The sequence below is a fragment of the Carassius carassius genome, chromosome 45 (assembly GCF_963082965.1).
Source record: "Carassius carassius chromosome 45, fCarCar2.1, whole genome shotgun sequence".
Lineage (NCBI taxonomy): Eukaryota > Metazoa > Chordata > Actinopteri > Cypriniformes > Cyprinidae > Carassius > Carassius carassius.
In genome coordinates, this window is record NC_081799.1 from 8,607,725 (window position 1) to 8,625,689 (window position 17,965).

General features: G+C 37.2%; 1 protein-coding gene across 5 annotated transcripts in view; it reads left to right on the forward strand.

Moving 5' to 3' along the window:
* Nucleotides 1–17,965, forward strand: part of unc13bb (unc-13 homolog Bb (C. elegans)) — a 100,838-nt gene that overhangs the window by 75,827 nt on the left and 7,046 nt on the right. For 3 of the 5 annotated variants that reach the window (XM_059540072.1, XM_059540069.1, XM_059540071.1), the window contains exons 18-30: nt 1,367–1,482; nt 1,609–1,772; nt 3,968–4,118; nt 4,893–4,961; nt 5,050–5,139; nt 5,232–5,372; nt 6,315–6,445; nt 6,535–6,620; nt 6,706–6,832; nt 6,913–7,009; nt 8,134–8,277; nt 8,806–8,883; nt 9,880–9,957. In XM_059540072.1, coding sequence (XP_059396055.1) covers nt 1,367–1,482; nt 1,609–1,772; nt 3,968–4,118; nt 4,893–4,961; nt 5,050–5,139; nt 5,232–5,372; nt 6,315–6,445; nt 6,535–6,620; nt 6,706–6,832; nt 6,913–7,009; nt 8,134–8,277; nt 8,806–8,883; nt 9,880–9,957 — 1,472 coding nt within the window. Of the gene's footprint in view, nt 1–1,366; nt 1,483–1,608; nt 1,773–3,967; nt 4,119–4,892; nt 4,962–5,049; nt 5,140–5,231; nt 5,373–6,314; nt 6,446–6,534; nt 6,621–6,705; nt 6,833–6,912; nt 7,010–8,133; nt 8,278–8,805; nt 8,884–9,879; nt 9,979–12,185; nt 12,225–17,567; nt 17,589–17,726; nt 17,754–17,965 lie in introns of all 5 variants that reach the window. The other 2 variants (XM_059540068.1, XM_059540070.1) reach the window with 2 other exon arrangements.

Genomic DNA, 17,965 nt, shown 5'->3' on the forward strand with positions numbered 1-17,965 from the left:
TCTCACCCGTATCGTCCTCTCTCTCTCTCTCTCTCTCCCTCCCCCCCCCCCCCCTCTCTCTCTCTCTCCCTCCCTCTCTCTCCCCCCCCCTTCTCTCTCTCTCTCTCTCTCTCTCTCTCTCCCCCCCTCCCCCCCCCCCCTCTCTCTCTCTCTCCCTCCCTCCCCCCCCTCTCTCTCTCTCCATCCCTCCTTTGAAGCAGATATCTTCCCTTGATTATTATGTAGCCCACTCCAGTCGGAAATTCACCACTTAGCCGACACATATAAATTATCCCAATAATTTGCCTGTCAGGGGAAATGGTTAGGGAAAGAAGAACCCAGTGTTTCTATTAAAAAAACCTCCTAAGGATTTATCAGTTTGGAGAGAGAAAAGCTGAATATCAAATATGAAAATAATAAACCTTAATTGTAAATTGTCTTTTAAGTACAGAAAACCCTGTGACTACACATTCTGTATTTATGCACCAAATTGTTTCCTATAGTGTTGTGATTGTTAACTAAAATTATTTTTGATAATTAAAAGATAGCAGACATTTTTATTAGATGGTAGATAATTTTTAATAATGAAATTGTTTAATGAATTCTTTTTTTATTATTTTATTGCAGTTTCTCAAAATCAAGTCCAGGAATATGGTCTAAAAAATCTGATTATTCAAATATAGCTTGAACCAGTTGTGTCTAACTAGTAATACATAAAACTATCGTAACTAAATTATTTTCATGACGTTCGATTATGATATCTGCTCTGAAACAACTACATCCTTCCATCCATATTATGTAAAAATGAAACGCACATCACTAAATCCAAATTTGTAGTTAGTCAGTATAGTCAACGTGAAAGGCTAATTTATTCATTGTACTTTATTAAACCTGAAATTATCAAGTGAATGAAACAATTCCCTTGGCAATCACCATTAAAGAGAGTCCTTTGGCAAGTTAGTTTTATTGTGGGCACACACACACACACACACCCTAGGGCTGCACGCGAAACCATTTCAGGCGGAGCAGCATTTACTACACAGAGCCATTGTTCACTGACAAGCTGCACAAAACCACGATCATATTTTGCACGCTTTGCGCAGCTTGTCAGTGAAAAACGGCTCCGTGTAGTAAATGCTGCTCCATCATACAAGTGTAGAGATTTACAGCTGATTACAGAACCAGCTTTACTGACAAGATGTGCATTAAATATTGCATGCGATTTATTGTGCAGCCCTAACACACACACACACACACACACACACACACAAACAAATGCATTCAGATCCTATCTAACCCTGAGCAGCTATTTTTACTGCACTATTCCCTCGGGTTAAATATGTCTGCACATATAGTAATTATTCTACATGCATATCTCATGCCACAGAGAAAAGAACGGACAAGTCTGCTGTTTCTGGTGCCATCCGCCTTCAGATCAGTGTGGAAATTAAGGGTGAAGAGAAAGTGGCCCCCTACCATATCCAGTACACCTGTCTACATGAGGTAGAGCAACACAAGCAGCTCATAGACTACCAGTGTCTGCATTAACCATGTACAGATCTCTCATTAGCAGTCAGTGGATGCTGGTCTTTTAGTCACTAATATTTAAGCCTCTATTCTTTCTTGTAGAACCTCTTTCATCACATCACAGATGTCCTCGGTCAGGGTGTGGTGAAAATCCCAGAAGCCCGTGGCGATGATGCCTGGAAAGTCTACTTTGACGATGTGCCACAAGAAATAGTTGATGAATTTGCAATGCGCTATGGGATTGAATCCATCTACCAGGCCATGACGTATGTATTAGTCCACCCTCCATACTATCATCAGTTGTCGTCATATATCTTCATTCTGTCCACTAGGCCATCTGTTTTACTTTGCTGCATTCTCACTGATTCTTGTGTTTTTTTTTCTTACGCTCTCATTTCATCTTTCTCTTCTAAACACGATGCATGATGCAGACCACTTTGTTGGTTTATCAGAACAGATTGTAACATTACAAAACTCGTTTACCAAGATTTGGATCCTTTGCGGTGAATGGGTGCCATCAGAATGAGTCCAAACAGCTGATAAAAACATCACAATAATCCACAAGTAATCTACACCACTCCAGACAATGAATTAACATCTTTGTGAAGGAAGTGTTATTATGGATTGTGGACTCTTGCTTTGGCCGAAGGCGAGAGTTTAAAGTAAAAACATCTTAATGATTTATTTGATTCTTATGAATATGTAGCTTTTCACTGATTGCTTGTGGATTATTGTGATGTTTTATCAGCTGCTTGGACTCTCATTCTGACGGCACCCATTCACTGCAGATGATCCACTGGTGAGCAAGTGATGTAATGCTACATTTCTCCAAATCTGTTCTAATGAAGAAAGAAACTAATTTCAAGCAGTATTTAAAATTTTAGGTGAACTATTCTTTAATGCTATATTAATTCAGTCAGATCATCAATTACCGATGGAAAATATACAAAGCCATGTTTCTTTAATAATTTTATCAGTTATCGATTTATCAATTATTTTATCTTTCATACTGTAATACACAATTATGCTTGACTTAAAGGGATGATTCATCCAAAAAATTAAAATTGTAATCATTTACTCATCCTTATGTCGTTCCAAACCATAAGACTTCCTTAAAACACAAATGAAGATATTTTTGATGAAACTTCAGGTGTATGTCCCTCCATTAAAAGTTTGGTTAACTAAGAAAGAAATCCAAAAAGGGCATAAAAGTGTCATAATATGAATCCAAAGGAGTCAAGCAGTTTAATCCAAGTTTTGTGAAGAGATATGATTGCTTGATGTAATGAACAGATTTAATGTGCTTTTTACATATAAACTTGAGAAAGGTTGTGAGCTTTTGCACACATTATAGGTCAGATTACATGATAATCGTACTGAAGCAGTGGCACACGACAAGATATTATGTCAAGTTTTTAGCATCTAAAAAAACTACAGCCCCACTATAATAACTTAGCTAATCAGTAAAGGTGAGCTAGGGATGAATAAATGTAGTGTTCGCCATGGCAGTATCTGGATCTTGACTAGCAAGGGCAGTAAAGAAATGAACTCCTGAGTGCTGTTCATGTCTGTGCTTGTTAATGGCTTGAGTGTGAGTCAATCTCGATCAGGCTTCTGGAGTGTGAGGAGATGCTCATTAACGGAGCACATCACTCAAATAAAGCACACACAAGTGACCATATCTCACACCGAATGGGTCACAAGGCCAGTTGGAGCAATGACAGATCCATCTAGCCAGCCAATCAGCAGTGATTTAACTAGGCGCCTCTCATACAGACCTTTTGTAGGAAGCCATTGCCACTGAGTGAGAGCCAAAAGTGTAGAGCTCATCTCAGATCAATGTTTTTATTTATTTTGCCATGTGCAAACTGTTTCGCTCTGTTTACTAAAAACTGTATATTTAATATGTAACAACAACAATAAAAACTAATAAAAATGACAGAAACAGACAACAAAATGCCTGAAAATTTAAACATTCAAAATATTAACAATCATATAATTATCAATATAATATCAGTCATTCTAAAAGAACTGCTTATCAGCAGTTTGAAGTTGGCATGTTGCTAAGCTGACTGTGCAGTACAAATATTGATTGCATTTAATAAATTAGTAATTAATTGCATTTTAATTACACTGAGCTATTTTTAAGTTTATTTCTAATTAATATTTCTGTTGCCTTGCCTGCCATCTTGGATGTATTTATTCACTGAGCTTGTTGCAGTGCATTCTGGGATTAAAATAATAATTTCGATGCTGCTTTCAAAATGATCTAAAGACTGCATTTTTGAAGAGAATATGTTCCTTTTAGTACAAACACGCTTTTGTGTCAGGACTGTGAAAGCTGCCTAGCTAGGTTTTGGAATAGAGTGATTGTCTTTTTTTCACAGAGTGGATATATAGTGGATGTGTTTGAAATGAAGCACTTTTATCCTCTGCATCTTCCTCCTCTTTGTGCATACAGGCACTTTGCATGTCTCTCGTCTAAGTATATGTGTCCCGGGGTCCCTGCTGTGATGAGCACCCTGCTGGCCAACATCAACGCCTACTACGCCCACACCACTGCATCCACCAATGTCTCCGCTAGCGATAGATTTGCTGCATCCAACTTTGGGGTATGTTCAAATGAACCAAAAGAACACATAAAACATGCTGTCATCAAACTAAAATTACTGAACATGCTTTCAATATTCAGACCTTCTGATCATTTGTGAAACCTAAAGCTCTGTAAATGGAAGAAGTACGGAAGATAGAAAATTACATTTTTTGTCGTATTTCTGCATTTTGTTCATTGTGAGACTTTTCATATAAGGACTTAAATAGTAGACATAGTTTCAATGTGTCAGCACTAAACCAGTGAACATATTAAACTCCTTGTTCAGGAAATAGTGCAAAATCGAAAGACCATTTTGAAAATGGAGGTGTCTATTGTGGCAGTTTTTTGTCTTGTATTGACCGGCCAGCTAAGTACAGCACCATGGGATTCACCATTCAGTATCACCATTATGGATTGGAACACTTCAGCTGAAAGCTGTTATTATAGTGTCAAGACAACTGTGTCAGTTGTCTGATGTTATCCTTACAGCAAATTGTCTATTAAAAATACGCATGTTAATGCCATGTTGTCATTAGCACTTGGAGTGTTAGTTGACTCAAAATAATTTCTTACTCAAGCTTCTGTTGTTCAGTTTGAATGACAGCAAAAATTGGATTTTGATGTATATTATAAATCTCTAAAAAAGGACAAAAAAGCACCATAATGTATCTTATAAATATTTGTCCATAGGTTTTGTGCACTATATATGTATGTGTCCAGATGCATTAGCTAAATATTTCCAGTCAGTGTCCTGGATGACTGAAAATCTTTCTTAATTTTTCTCGTTTTGCAGAAAGAAAAGTTTGTCAAGCTTTTGGATCAGCTGCACAATTCCCTGCGGATTGACCTCTCAATGTATCGAGTGAGTGTTGGCGGCATAAACAGGTTTTTTTTACATTTTCATTTTAGATCTTACATTGGTGATTGTCAGTGACTTTTCTCTTTCTCAGAACAACTTCCCTGCAAGTAGTAAGGAGCGTTTACAGGACCTCAAATCTACTGTGGACCTCCTTACCAGCATCACCTTCTTCAGAATGAAGGTAAAGAAGAAGAAAAAAAATTGACATAGTTTCATTCCTCAATCCATATATTCCATCAGTGCTTATTTTGTCTACTGTCTCACTCTGGACAGGTCCAGGAACTGCAGAGTCCCCCCAGAGCCAGTCAGGTTGTGCGAGACTGTGTCAAAGCCTGCCTCAACTCCACGTATGACTACATCTTCAACAACTGTCAAGACCTGTACAGTCGCCAATATCCTCAGATCGGAGACACGGTTAGACAATCGCTCTTTTACCACCCAGCATTCATGACTGTAACGCTTTGCATTCTCACAAGACTTAAAGCTAAAGTGTGTCATCTCTGGGCCAGAAGCTTCACCAAACAGTGTTGCACAAACAGCCCACCCCCTGACTGACGCCATTGATGTTCTGCTGGGCTGTTGAGGATGCGTAAACACACAGTTCACACAGAATGTCTTCTTTTCTGTCCACTGTGCTACTTTTCCATTGTTTTTCTATGTAAACATACCCTAGATGGACATGTTTGGCTTTTGTCTCATCATTTTTTGTAGCGTTTAGCTACAAAGTGCCCCACTGGAGTTTGAAAAAATTAGTTTTTTACAATTCTCATGAGAGATAAACATTGAATTACTCGCGCTATTATAATTGTATTTATTATTACGCTCTATTTATATTAATTATTACTTTTATAATGATAATAATAATAATAGTATTTAGAAATATTTTGAATTAGCTTTTATTTGAATTTTTTATATTTTATATATTTCAGTTTTCACTTTAGTTCTTGTCACTTTTATTATTTAAATACTTTTTTTTGTATTAGTACTTAATTTAGAAATTTGCCAATGCATCATTTCTCAATTTCTTTCTTTTTCTCTTTTTCTTTTTTAAATTTCATGTAATAGTTTGTCATTTTCTATTAATTCAGCTTTATTACAATTAACAAAACTAAATTTTTTTAATTGTAAAGTTTAGTTAACAATAAAGTCCAGTTTACACATTAAATATCAAATGTCACATCACCTTTAAAATGTACCTTTTTTGATCATTAAAAATACCAGTTTACAATGTAATGCATTTATGTACTGTAATGTAATTCACATTTGAATTTAAATGTATAGTAATTAAAAGTTTAATCATAATTAATTATTTTGCTGTTAATCAAGCAAATGATTCATGTTTTCTTTTTTGCTCAGCATAAGGAGGAGTGCACCCCAGAAGATCAGGGCCCAAGCATCAAGAACTTAGATTTCTGGCCCAAACTCATTACGCTGATAGTGTCCATCATTGAGGAGGACCGTAACTCCTATACACCAGTCCTTAACCAGTAAGTGTGCACACAAACCTGAATGCATAGTCTGTATCCAACTCTTCTGTCCTGCCATCATGTGACACTTTGTTCCTGTTTCTCTACAGGTTTCCTCAGGAGCTGAATGTGGGAAAACTGAGTGCGGAGGTCATGTGGAATCAGTTCTCTCAGGATATGAAGTATGCCATGGAAGGTCAGTACCAATTTGGTTAATCGATTGGGTGAATTGGTGATGATTTTTTTGTTGTTGTTCATATTCACATGTTCTTTTTCCACAGAACATGAAAAACACCGGCTGTGTAAGAGCGCAGACTACATGAACCTGCACTTCAAGGTCAAATGGCTGTATAATGAATATGTGAAGGATCTGCCAGCTTTCAAGGGAGTTGTGCCCGAATACCCCACGTGAGTGAGCTCTTCAACACATTCAGATGTAAAAGCATATTTTATTGTTGTTTGTTCACATTATGTCTTGCCATTTCCAGGTGGTTCCAGCAGTTTGTGCTGCAGTGGCTGGATGAGAACGAGGATGTGTCCATGGAGTTCATGCATGGAGCCCTGGAGAGAGATAAAAAAGATGGAGTAAGATGTTTTTCAGTGCAATTCCCCTCTAATAGCCTTTTATCTTTCACACGTTTTCATCACAGAAGTGTTTCTTGGCCATTATGATGCTCTTGTGGCCACAAACTGGCCATTTTGCTTTTCAAAACTGTTTAACAGTCTAAAAGTTTTGCCATTTGAAAGTTTCTCAAGAGCAGTTATATAAATTTTAGGTCATCTGTACAAAAATGAGTTTCTACCTGCTTGTAAAAAAAAAAAAAAAAAAAAAAAAACATTATACATTTGCTGACAGTTTACTCACCCTCAGGCCATCCAACATGGAAATGAATTATTTCCTAATATGAACAGATTTGGAGAAATGTAGGATTACTTCAATTGTTCACCAGTGGATGCTCTGCAGTGGATGGGTGCCATCAGAATGAGAGTCCAAACAGCTGATAAAAAAATCGCAGTAATCCACACCACTTCAGTCCATCAGTTAACATCTTGTGAAGTGAAAATCTGCATGCTTGTAATAAACATAAACCACCATCAAAGCATTTTCAACTTTAAACTGTTGCTTCTGGCTAAAATACAAATGCTTTATTCATAATTTTGCTTTTCCTAGTGAAAAAGTTATCTTGTCTGAATCAGGAGAGCAGTACGCACAGATCAAGCACTGTTTACAAGTGAAAACAGTCCAAAGAGACAAGAAAGGACAGTTTAAAATTTAATGATAGGTTTGTTTCCTACAAACATGCAGCTTTTCACTTCACAAGATGTTAACTGATGGACTTGAGTGGTGTGCATTATTTGTGGATTATTGTGATGAATTTATCAGCTGTTTGGACTCTCATTCTGACGGCACCCATTCACTGCTGAGGATCCATTGGTGAGCAAGTGATGTAATGCTAAAATTCCCCAAACCTGTTCTGATGAAGGAACAAACTCTTCTAAATATTGGATAAATCTTGAGTAAATTTTCAGCAAATTTGAATTTTTCTATATAAACAAAACACATTATTCTCTTCCTACATAATGAGGGATAGTCATGAAAATTGTCCAGTAATTGTGCTATAGTATATAAATAAAGGTGACCTGATCTGTCCTGACACAAATCTGAATGGACATGGCTTTTAAATAACGTGCTTGTGTCTCCTGTACAGTTCCAGCAGACATCAGAGCATGCTCTCTTCTCCTGTTCGGTGGTGGACGTCTTCACCCAGCTCAACCAGAGCTTTGAGATCATCAAGAAACTGGAGTGTCCCGACCCCAAAGTCTTGGCCCTCTACAGCCGCCGGTTCGCCAAGGTGGACCAGCGTGCTTCCTAATCCGATTACAAATAGATTCATGTCAGAACAAATGTCGGCTGTCAGAGTATTATCTTGTTTCGAGAATTATCTGTGATTTCTGAGAGAATGGCCCTGTTTTAGCCAAAGGGCATCTCAGTGCAGAGCAAATGAAGAATATCAGTGAAGCAAAAACATTTGTCTGAAAGAATGAGATTCTATTGTAATCAAATGAAAATGCTTAATGCAGCTCTTTCCATTAAGCTTCAGTCAGTCCCCAGACTAAGTCTGGCAAGCTTCTCTGAGAGAAATGCATAGCTCCCTCAAGAATCTTTATCGGACATGTGGAGAGCTCATTGGGCTGATGTCCAGGAGTTTTATGGTAGTTCAAACAGAGCGCTGAGTGCAGAGATGAGCCCCAGAGAGTTTCTTCTAGATTCCCTGAAATGTTAGCCTGCTTTTTCATTTGTTTGCTTGCTAATGCTATTACCAAGACATTTTGACGTTTGAAAAACGTTAAGCTCAGTTCTTATTTCTTTCTCTTCACAGACCATTGACAAAGTTCTGCTACAGTACAGTGCCATTTTGAAGAAGAGCTTCCCGTCCTATTGTGATAAGGAGAAGATTGTAAGTCATTCTTCTGGTAGTTAATGATGACATTTCTGTTAGTTTATCTAATAGATGTCTTTGCTCTTTCATTTGTGAAGTACTTTATTTTGACTGTATGCATATTTATGTGTATGACATAATATACAATATATGAAGATATATGAAGATGTGTATTACATATCTATTATTAATAATATACTATATACTATAAGACATTTAAAATGAGCATATGTGTAAGTGTGTGTACACACATTAATGCTTTATAATATGTGACCCTGGACACAAAACCAGTCTTAAGGGTCAATTTCTTGAAAGAGGAATAAATAAGCTTTCCATTGATGTCTGGTTTGTTTGGACAGGACAATATTTGGCTGAGATGCAACTATTTGAAAATCTGGAATCTGAGGGTGTAAATCTAAATATTTAGAAAATTGCCTTTGAAGTTGTCCAAATGAATTCCTTAGCAATGCATATTACTAATCAAAAATTAAGTTTTGATATATTTATGGTAGGAAATTTACAAAATATCTTCATGGAACATGATCTTTACTTAATATCCCAATGATTTTTGACCTAAAAAAAGAAATCGATCATTTTGACCAATACAATGTATTTGTGGCTATTGCTTCAAATATACCCCAGGGACTTAAGACTGGATTTGTGCTCCAGGGTCATTTATGTGTATGTATATTTATATTGATATATAATATTTATTCCTTATATTGATATTTATTCCATAGATTTATTTTAATTATATTATATTAGTAATTGTATTAAATTGATAAATATTTTGGGGTTATTTTTTTATTATTATATTTTAAATAAATCTGTAAAAATGATTTTATCTATTATTTATTTTTAAAACAAATGTATTTTATTTTTGCCCACATCACTGTTGATATTAAAATATTTGCCTACATTTAAAACACATTTCGTGTACAGACTACACTGTACATTAATGTTTATTGTCATCTTCTCTAATAAATCTCTCTGTGTCTTTGTCATTGTCCTCAGCCATGCGTCTTGATGAATAATGTCCAGCAGCTGCGTGTCCAGCTTGAGAAGATGTTTGAGTCTATGGGTGCCAAACAGGTAGGAGAGCAGCAGGGGAAGGTGACCTTCCTTAAGCAAAGTCATTTGTCCTCTCCTCATTTGTCTGGGACATCAGAGGACATCAGCGGCCTGTTGTCTCTCTGCATATTAAGAGAACTCTCCCTGTTGTATCCAGATGGGCTTGATGCAGCGTGGTTGTTTTATCATTTATATATGTCGATGATTTGCTTGCAGGATTATTTAGGCAAGATATAAATAAAGCGTTCTAGTCAGGGGTTCCACAGCTGTTTTTTACTTAGATAATTTCTTTATGCTTGACTTTAGGCATTTTGGCTGATCTTAAAGCAGTATTTGTGTCTTTTCTCCTCAGACTGCCACTGAGGAAGCCAGGGTATGACTAGAATTTAAATCTCTTTAGATGATAGGAAAAGTAGAGCAGTTTTTAAATTATTGTGAATGATTGTAAACTGAGGGTTCAAATTTTCTCATAGACGACATGATTGCAGACTCTAAAAATACTGTATATAAAGCAAGTGTTTAACATTATTTTTTTAAATAAAGTTGGATGCAGTAGTGGACCCTGAGGAGGAGGAGCAGGTGGGTACACAGTGTCCCAAAATACACACACTGTACCTATAAAGTATGTGTGTTCCTAAAGAAACCCCATGGACACTGATGCTTTGAGAGAGACTTATTATTACACTTTCTTCTGTGATTAATCAGGTTATCGAGGAAAATGTGAAAGATGGCGAGGTGGGTAAAAGTAGGCTCTGCTCTGGCCATTCACCATAACTCTAATCTAGTGAAAGCACATAGAATTAAAGTCAAATTAGAGTAGTTGCTTGTGTTGTGCAGTATATTATAGAATTAATGCTTGATTAGAACCCTGATGTTATGAATCCTGTTGGATCAGGTGATTTTGAATTTGTTTAGTTCTATTCATTCGGGGAGGATGAGAGATTGTGTGTGTGTGTGTGTGTGTGTGTGTGTGTGTGTGTGTGTGAGTTGAGGCATTAGTTGAGTCCGTGTCTCAGGAGGATTAGTAAAGGATAAGTGAAGTCTTACGTGCGTTTCTGTGCATGAGACAATGACATCGGATTCTCCACATTGCTGATCTGTTTATTTTCCATTTACTTGATATTTTATTATTTTCTTAGATTTGTTGGAAAGCAGGATAGATAAATCCCAGTCTCGCATACAGGTTGTTGTAGTTGATTAAATGTTGTCTTTTAAAAACTAGTTGGATGATTTTTTGTAATTGACAATTTGGAGTTTTCATCATTTATGTTCAAAAACTGAATATTTCCGAATAGGGATGTTGTAGGTATTTTTACTTATTTTATTTTTTACTTAAAAACAATAAAAATGTATTAGGATTAGTTTTTTAGTGCATAAACTTTGGAAGCACTTTTCCGCCACTGAATAAAAAATAAATAAAAAAGCTAATTGTGCTCTTTTTTTTTTTTTTTTTCTTTTTTTTTTTGCAATTCTGACATTATATCTCACAATTGGAAGTTTATATTTCCCAATTCTGAGAATAAAAAAAAGTCAGAATTTTGAGTGAAAAGTCCAAAAGATTATTATTTTTTTTTAATTCAGTGGCGGAAACAGGCTTCCATAGTTTGGGGTGGGGGTGGGGGGGGGTGCAACATTCCTAAAAAGCACCCTCAAAACAAGGCAGGTATTACTGCATGTTATGAAAAATAGTTAGTGTAAAATGTCAAGTGTAGAAGGTATAAACAACAAGTGAATTTTAAATGTAACATTTATGTAAAATTGTCTTTACCCCATTGGAAAATTGAAAGTTTTAAATATATATTCACTCACCTTTATCAGAAAACATGTACACCTGTATTTGTAGAAAACAAATACAAAAATAAAACATGAATTAAAAAATGTAATTATAACCTTTTAACATTTCCTCTGGATGAAAGTCTTAGTATTTTATGTACTTCTCAAAAACATTCAGCAGGTTTAAATGATGTTTTTATGCACTGGAAAGCTTGTAAGCTAGATAACAGATTACTTGGATTACTATAGGTGGTTCTAAAAGAGCTTTTCTCGTTTGCATCCACATTTCGGGATGCATGTGTCTCAGAAAAAGACCAGAATCAAATGTATCTCCGGTTTACTCTACAAGGACGTCTGTCGGCCTGATATCTCCACAGCACAGTGGTTAGGAAGGTGCTATATAATGGCAGGCTTGTATTTGTATGGTGTCCCACATTAGCTTCAGTCTGACTGTGTGATGTGGCTTCTGTCCCCAGCTGGAAGAGAGTGAGGATGAGGAGGAAGAGTTACAGGAGGTTTGTTATTGGGATCATCCATGCTGGATTCATGGTTGTTTCATCCGCTATTGTCCTTTTAATCCAACAATTTCCCAAGCGCCCCGTTCCAGCCCACAGACTCGCCGCTGTCCCAGTGATCAGCCGTGTCTGAACTGTGTGTGAACTCCCATCCATGCCTCAGCCCCTTTAACACCGGCTCACTGTGACCTTCATCTCGTGTCTGTGATTTATAGGGGAATTTATTACATTCAGGAGAAAACTTCACTTCATGCCCTCCACAAATCTCAGACCCATAACAGACAGACAGTGTACAGACTACATTTCAAATCAATAAAGGCTGAACAAATAATAGCCAGGGTTATACTGTATGGTAGCTCTTATGTATGTAATTTGGGGTCACTAAGATTTTTTGTTCTTTTTTTAAGAATAATATCTTTATGCAGCAAAGATGCAATAAATTAATCAAGTGACAGTAAAGACATAAATACGTTACAAAAGATTTCAAATGAATGTTGTTCTTTTGAACTTTCTACGAATCCCAAAAAATCTTGATAAAAATAGCATTATGGTTACCAGAAAAATATTAATCAGCACAGCATTGATAATAAGAAGAAATGTTTCATGACAAATCAGTATATTAGTGTGATTTCTGAAGGATCACTGTTACACTGAAGACTGGAGTAATGATACTGAAAATTCAGCTTTGCATCACAGGAATAAATTACTTTTTACCATATAGAAAAAATATATATTTCAAATATACATTTTAAATATATATAGTAATAATATGTTTTACTGTTGTTTTTTTATCAAATAAATGCATTGGAGAACAAAAGGCTTCTTTCTAAAACATGGTTGGTTTAAAAGCGGTAGTTTATATAAAAAAAAAATGTATACACTGAGCAAAATTATAAACTCAACACTTTTGTTTTTGCCCCCATTTTTCATGAGCTGAACTCAAAGATCTAAGACTTTTTCTATGTACACAAAAGGCATATTTCTCTCAAATATTGTTCACAAATCTGTCTTATCTGTGTTAGTGAGCACTTCTCCTTTGCTGAGATAATCCATCCACCTCACAGGTGTGGCATATCAAGATGCTGATTAGACAGCATGATTATTGCTCTGGTTCGTCTTAGGCTGGCCACCATAAAAGGCCACTCTAAAATGTGCAGTTTTATCACAAAGCACAATGCCACAGATGTCGCAAGTTTTGAGGGAGCATGCAATTGTCATGCTGACTGCAGGAATGTCCACCAGAGCTGTTCCCGTGAATTGAATGTTCATTTCTTTACCATAAACCATGTCCAAAAGCCTTTCAGAGAATTTGGCAGTACATTTAACTGGCCTCACAACCGCAGACCACATGTAATCACACCAGCCCAGCATCTTCACCTCCAAGATCGTCTGAGACCGGTCACACGCACAGCTGCTGCAACAATCAGTTTGCATAACCAAAGAATTTCTGTACAAACTGTCAGAAACCATCTCAGAGAAGCTCATCTGCATGCTTGTCGTCCTCATCGGGGTCTCGGCCTGACTGCAGTTCGCCGTCGTAACCAACTTGAGTGGGCAAATGCTCACATTCGATGGTGACTGGGACTTTGGAGAGGTGATCTCTTCACGGATGAATCCTGGTTTTCACTGTACAGGGCAGATGGCAGACAGCGTGTATGGCGTCGTGTGGTTGAGCGGTTTGCTGAAGTCAATGTTGTGGATCGAGTGGCTCATGGTGGCGGTGGGGTTATGGTATGGGCAGGCATATGTTATGGACAACGAACACAGGTGCATTTTATTGATGACCTTTTGAATGCACAGAGATACTGTGATGAGATCCTGAGGCCCATTGTTGTCCCATTCTTCCACGACCATCACCTCATGTTGCAGCATGATAATGCATATTTATTCACATAGTTAAGAAATATCACACGAGCTGTAGGCTAAGTGCAATAACACATGAGTGCAAATGTGATACTCATCTTATACAATAGATCATTAAGAAGTTAATATTGTTATTTTTGACACAATGTTGTCCGTTTTGCTCCATTTTGCCAACCAAAATATAAAGACAAATCAGAACTGTTCATCCCCGAGCAACCCACAGTGGCATTTCATTTCTTAATCCCCGTTTTAAACTAATTTGGTGAACCATTTGGCGCGTTGAACCATTGGCCATAGTTGCTTTGAAGTGTTGGCTTTGAAGTGGTGCTGCACAGACCGATCGGTGTATGACATCAAAGTAGCGCGAGAGCAGTTCAAAAGCACAAGGAGTCGTCTGCTCTCTAAGCTCTTGCGGTTCTTTGATGTCACACTGTCGGTCTGATGGTGATGACACGCTTCAAGTCGAACAAGCCTAATGATTCAATGAACCCTTCATAAAGAACCCTTTACTTCACTCCTGAATGAATCAGCCATTTGAACGAATCAAATGAATGAATAAATGACTTAATCCTTAAGACATTTACCACCACCTACTGGCAGTTTAAGTTTTATTATTTAGAATATAATTTCATAAAAGAAACCATTCAATATTTTCATAGTAATAATAATAAAATAAATTATTAAAGTTATAGTTCACCCAACCAAAAATTACAATTCTGTCATCATTTACACACATGGTCCAATATAATACATTTTATCAAAAACAATATTTCTTGCTGAACCTACTTTTTGTCATTTCTGTTTGATGCTTTGCACAACAATGACTTTAAATTATCTTTTCTCCAAATCTGATGTGCGATTAATTAATCACCACATCATGTAATTAATTAGATTAAAAAATGTAATCACTTACAGGCCCTAATCTGTACACAATCCCTGGAAGCTGAAAACATCCTAGTTCTTGCATGGCCAGCGTACTCACCGGACATGTCACCCATTGATCATGTTTGGGATGCTCTGGATCAGTGTATATGACAGCGTGTTCCAGTTCTTGCCAATATCCAGCAACACAGCAATTAAAGAGGAGTGGACCAACATCCACAGGCCACAATCAACAACCTGATCAACTCGAAGAGAAAGAGATGTGTTGCACTGTCGGAGGCAAATGGTGCTCACACCAGATACTGACTGGTTTTCGGACCCCCTCGGACCACCAATACAGTAAAACTGCACATTTTACAGTGGGCTTGTATTGTGGCCAGCCTAAGGCACACCTGTACATTAATCATGCTGTCTAATCAGCATCTTGATATGCCACACCTGTGAGGTGGATGGGAAGTGCTCACTAACACATATTTAGACAGATTTTGTGTACATACTGTACAGTACAAAAAGTCTAAGATCTTGGAGTTCAGCTCATTACAAATAGGGGCAAAAACAAGAGTGTCGTGTTCATAGATTTGTTCAGTGTATGTATATATGAGTGTGTGTGTGTGTGTGTATTATATATATATACAGGTCCTTCTCAAAAAATTAGCATATTGTGATAAAGTTCATTATTTTCCATAATGTAATGATAAAAATTAAACTTTCATATATTTTAGATTCATTGCACACCAACTGAAATATTTTAGGTCTTTTATTGTTTTAATACTGATGATTTTGGCATACAGCTCATGAAAACCCAAAATTCCTATCTCAAAAAATTAGCATATCATGAAAAGGTTCTCTAAACAAGCTATTAACCTAATCATCTGAATCAACTAATTAACTCTAAACACCTGCAAAAGATTCCTGAGGCTTTTAAAAACTCCCAGCCTGGTTCATTACTCAAAACCGCAATCATGGGTAAGACTGCTGACCTGACTGCTGTTTAGAAGGCCAACATTGACACCCTCAAGCGAGAGGGTAAGACACAGAAAGAAATTTCTGAACGAACAGGCTGTTCCCAGAGTGCTGTATCAAGGCACCTCATTGGGAAGTCTGTGGGAAGGAAAAAGTGTGTCAAAAAACGCTGCACAACGAAAAGAGGTGACCGGACCCTGAGGAAGATTGTGGAGAAGGACCGATTCCAGACCTTGGGGGACCTGCGGAAGCAGTGGACTGAGTCTGGAGTAGAAACATCCAGAGCCAACGTGCACAGGCGTGTGCAGGAAATGGGCTACAGGTGCCGCATTCCCCAGGTCAAGCCACTTTTGAACCAGAAACAGCGGCAGAAGCGCCTGACCTGGGCTACAGAGAAGCAGCACTGGACTTTTGGACAAATTTTGCATGTCATTCGGAAATTAAGGTGCCAGAGTCTGGAGGAAGACTGGGGAGAAGGAAATGCCAAAATACCTGAAGTCCAGTGTCAAGTACCCACAGTCAGTGATGGTCTGGGGTGCCATGTCAGCTGCTGGTGTTGGTCCACTTTGTTTTATCAAGGGCAGGGTCAATGCAGCTAGCTATCAGGAGATTTTGGAGCACTTCATGCTTCCATCTGCTGAAAAGCTTTATGGAGATGAAGATTTCGTTTTTCGGCACGAACTGGCACCTGCTCACAGTGCAAAACCACTGGTAAATGGTTTACTGACCATGGTATTACTGTGCTCAATTGGCCTGCCAACTCTCCTGACCTGAACCCCATAGAGAATCTGTGGGATATTGTGAAGAGAAAGTTGAGAGACGCAAGACCCAACACTCTGGATGAGCTTAAGGCTGCTATCGAAGCATCCTTGGCCTCCATAACACCTCAGCAGTGCCACAGGCTGATTGCCACCATGCCACGCCGCACTGAAGCAGTTATTTCTGCAAAAGGATTCCCGACCAAGTATTGAGTGCATAACTGAACATAATTATTTGAAGGTTGACATTTGTATAACACGTTTCTTTTATTGGTCGGATGAAATATGCTAATTTTTTGAGATAGGAATTTTGGGTTTTCATGAGCTGTATTCCAAAATCATCAGTATTAAAACAATAAAAGACCTGAAATATTTCAGTTGGTGTGCAATGAATGTAAAATATATGAAAGTTTAATTTTTATCATTACATTATGGAAAATAATGAACTTTATCACAATATGCTAATTTTTTTAGAAGGACCTGTATATATATATATATATATATATATATACACACACACACACACACACACACACGGTATAATCACAATAAGGAAATAGTTAATCTAAAAAACTATGTATTTATTGTTTGAACTGTAAACCCCATCTAAAAATATAAAATAAACCAATATTTAGTTTAACCTCATGAGGTGAACTAAACCGTTTTCTCACTAGATGAAAAAAATAAATTCTATTCTATTCTATTCTGTACCCCATTCATAGAAAGTCCCTTTTGGAATGCCATCTTTTCATTTAAATATTCACTCTTTTTAACCATCACTGTAGTGTTGCACAGTTTTACTGTACATTTATATTTGAATGATTGACATATAAAAACAGATTTTGATAGATTTTTTTTCCCTCAACCCTGCACATAGATGGACATCTCAGAGGACAAGGTGTGTATCGCGTCCCCTGAGTCAGAGAGTGATTAATTTGTCCCTGAATTACATTTTTTGCATATTACACATTCAGATATTCATCTTGTTTTGCACTTGGTACATAATTCTACACCGTTTCATTATATCTATGAAAAGCCTCAGAAAGCAGACAGGGAGCAGAAGGTGAGACTCAGACTTGTTTCTCACTCCTGTGTTTTTCAACAAGTCGTTTGATATCTGTTCAATCAATCCCTTTGATAGATCCAGGTTGTGTCTCAGCCTTCCTATTGGTCCAGAAATCAAGAAAAATAAATATCGCTTCATTGAAAGAATGAGAGATTGTTCATTAGCATGTCCAAATGTTGAGCTTGAACTTGACTTGAACTTGTGACTGG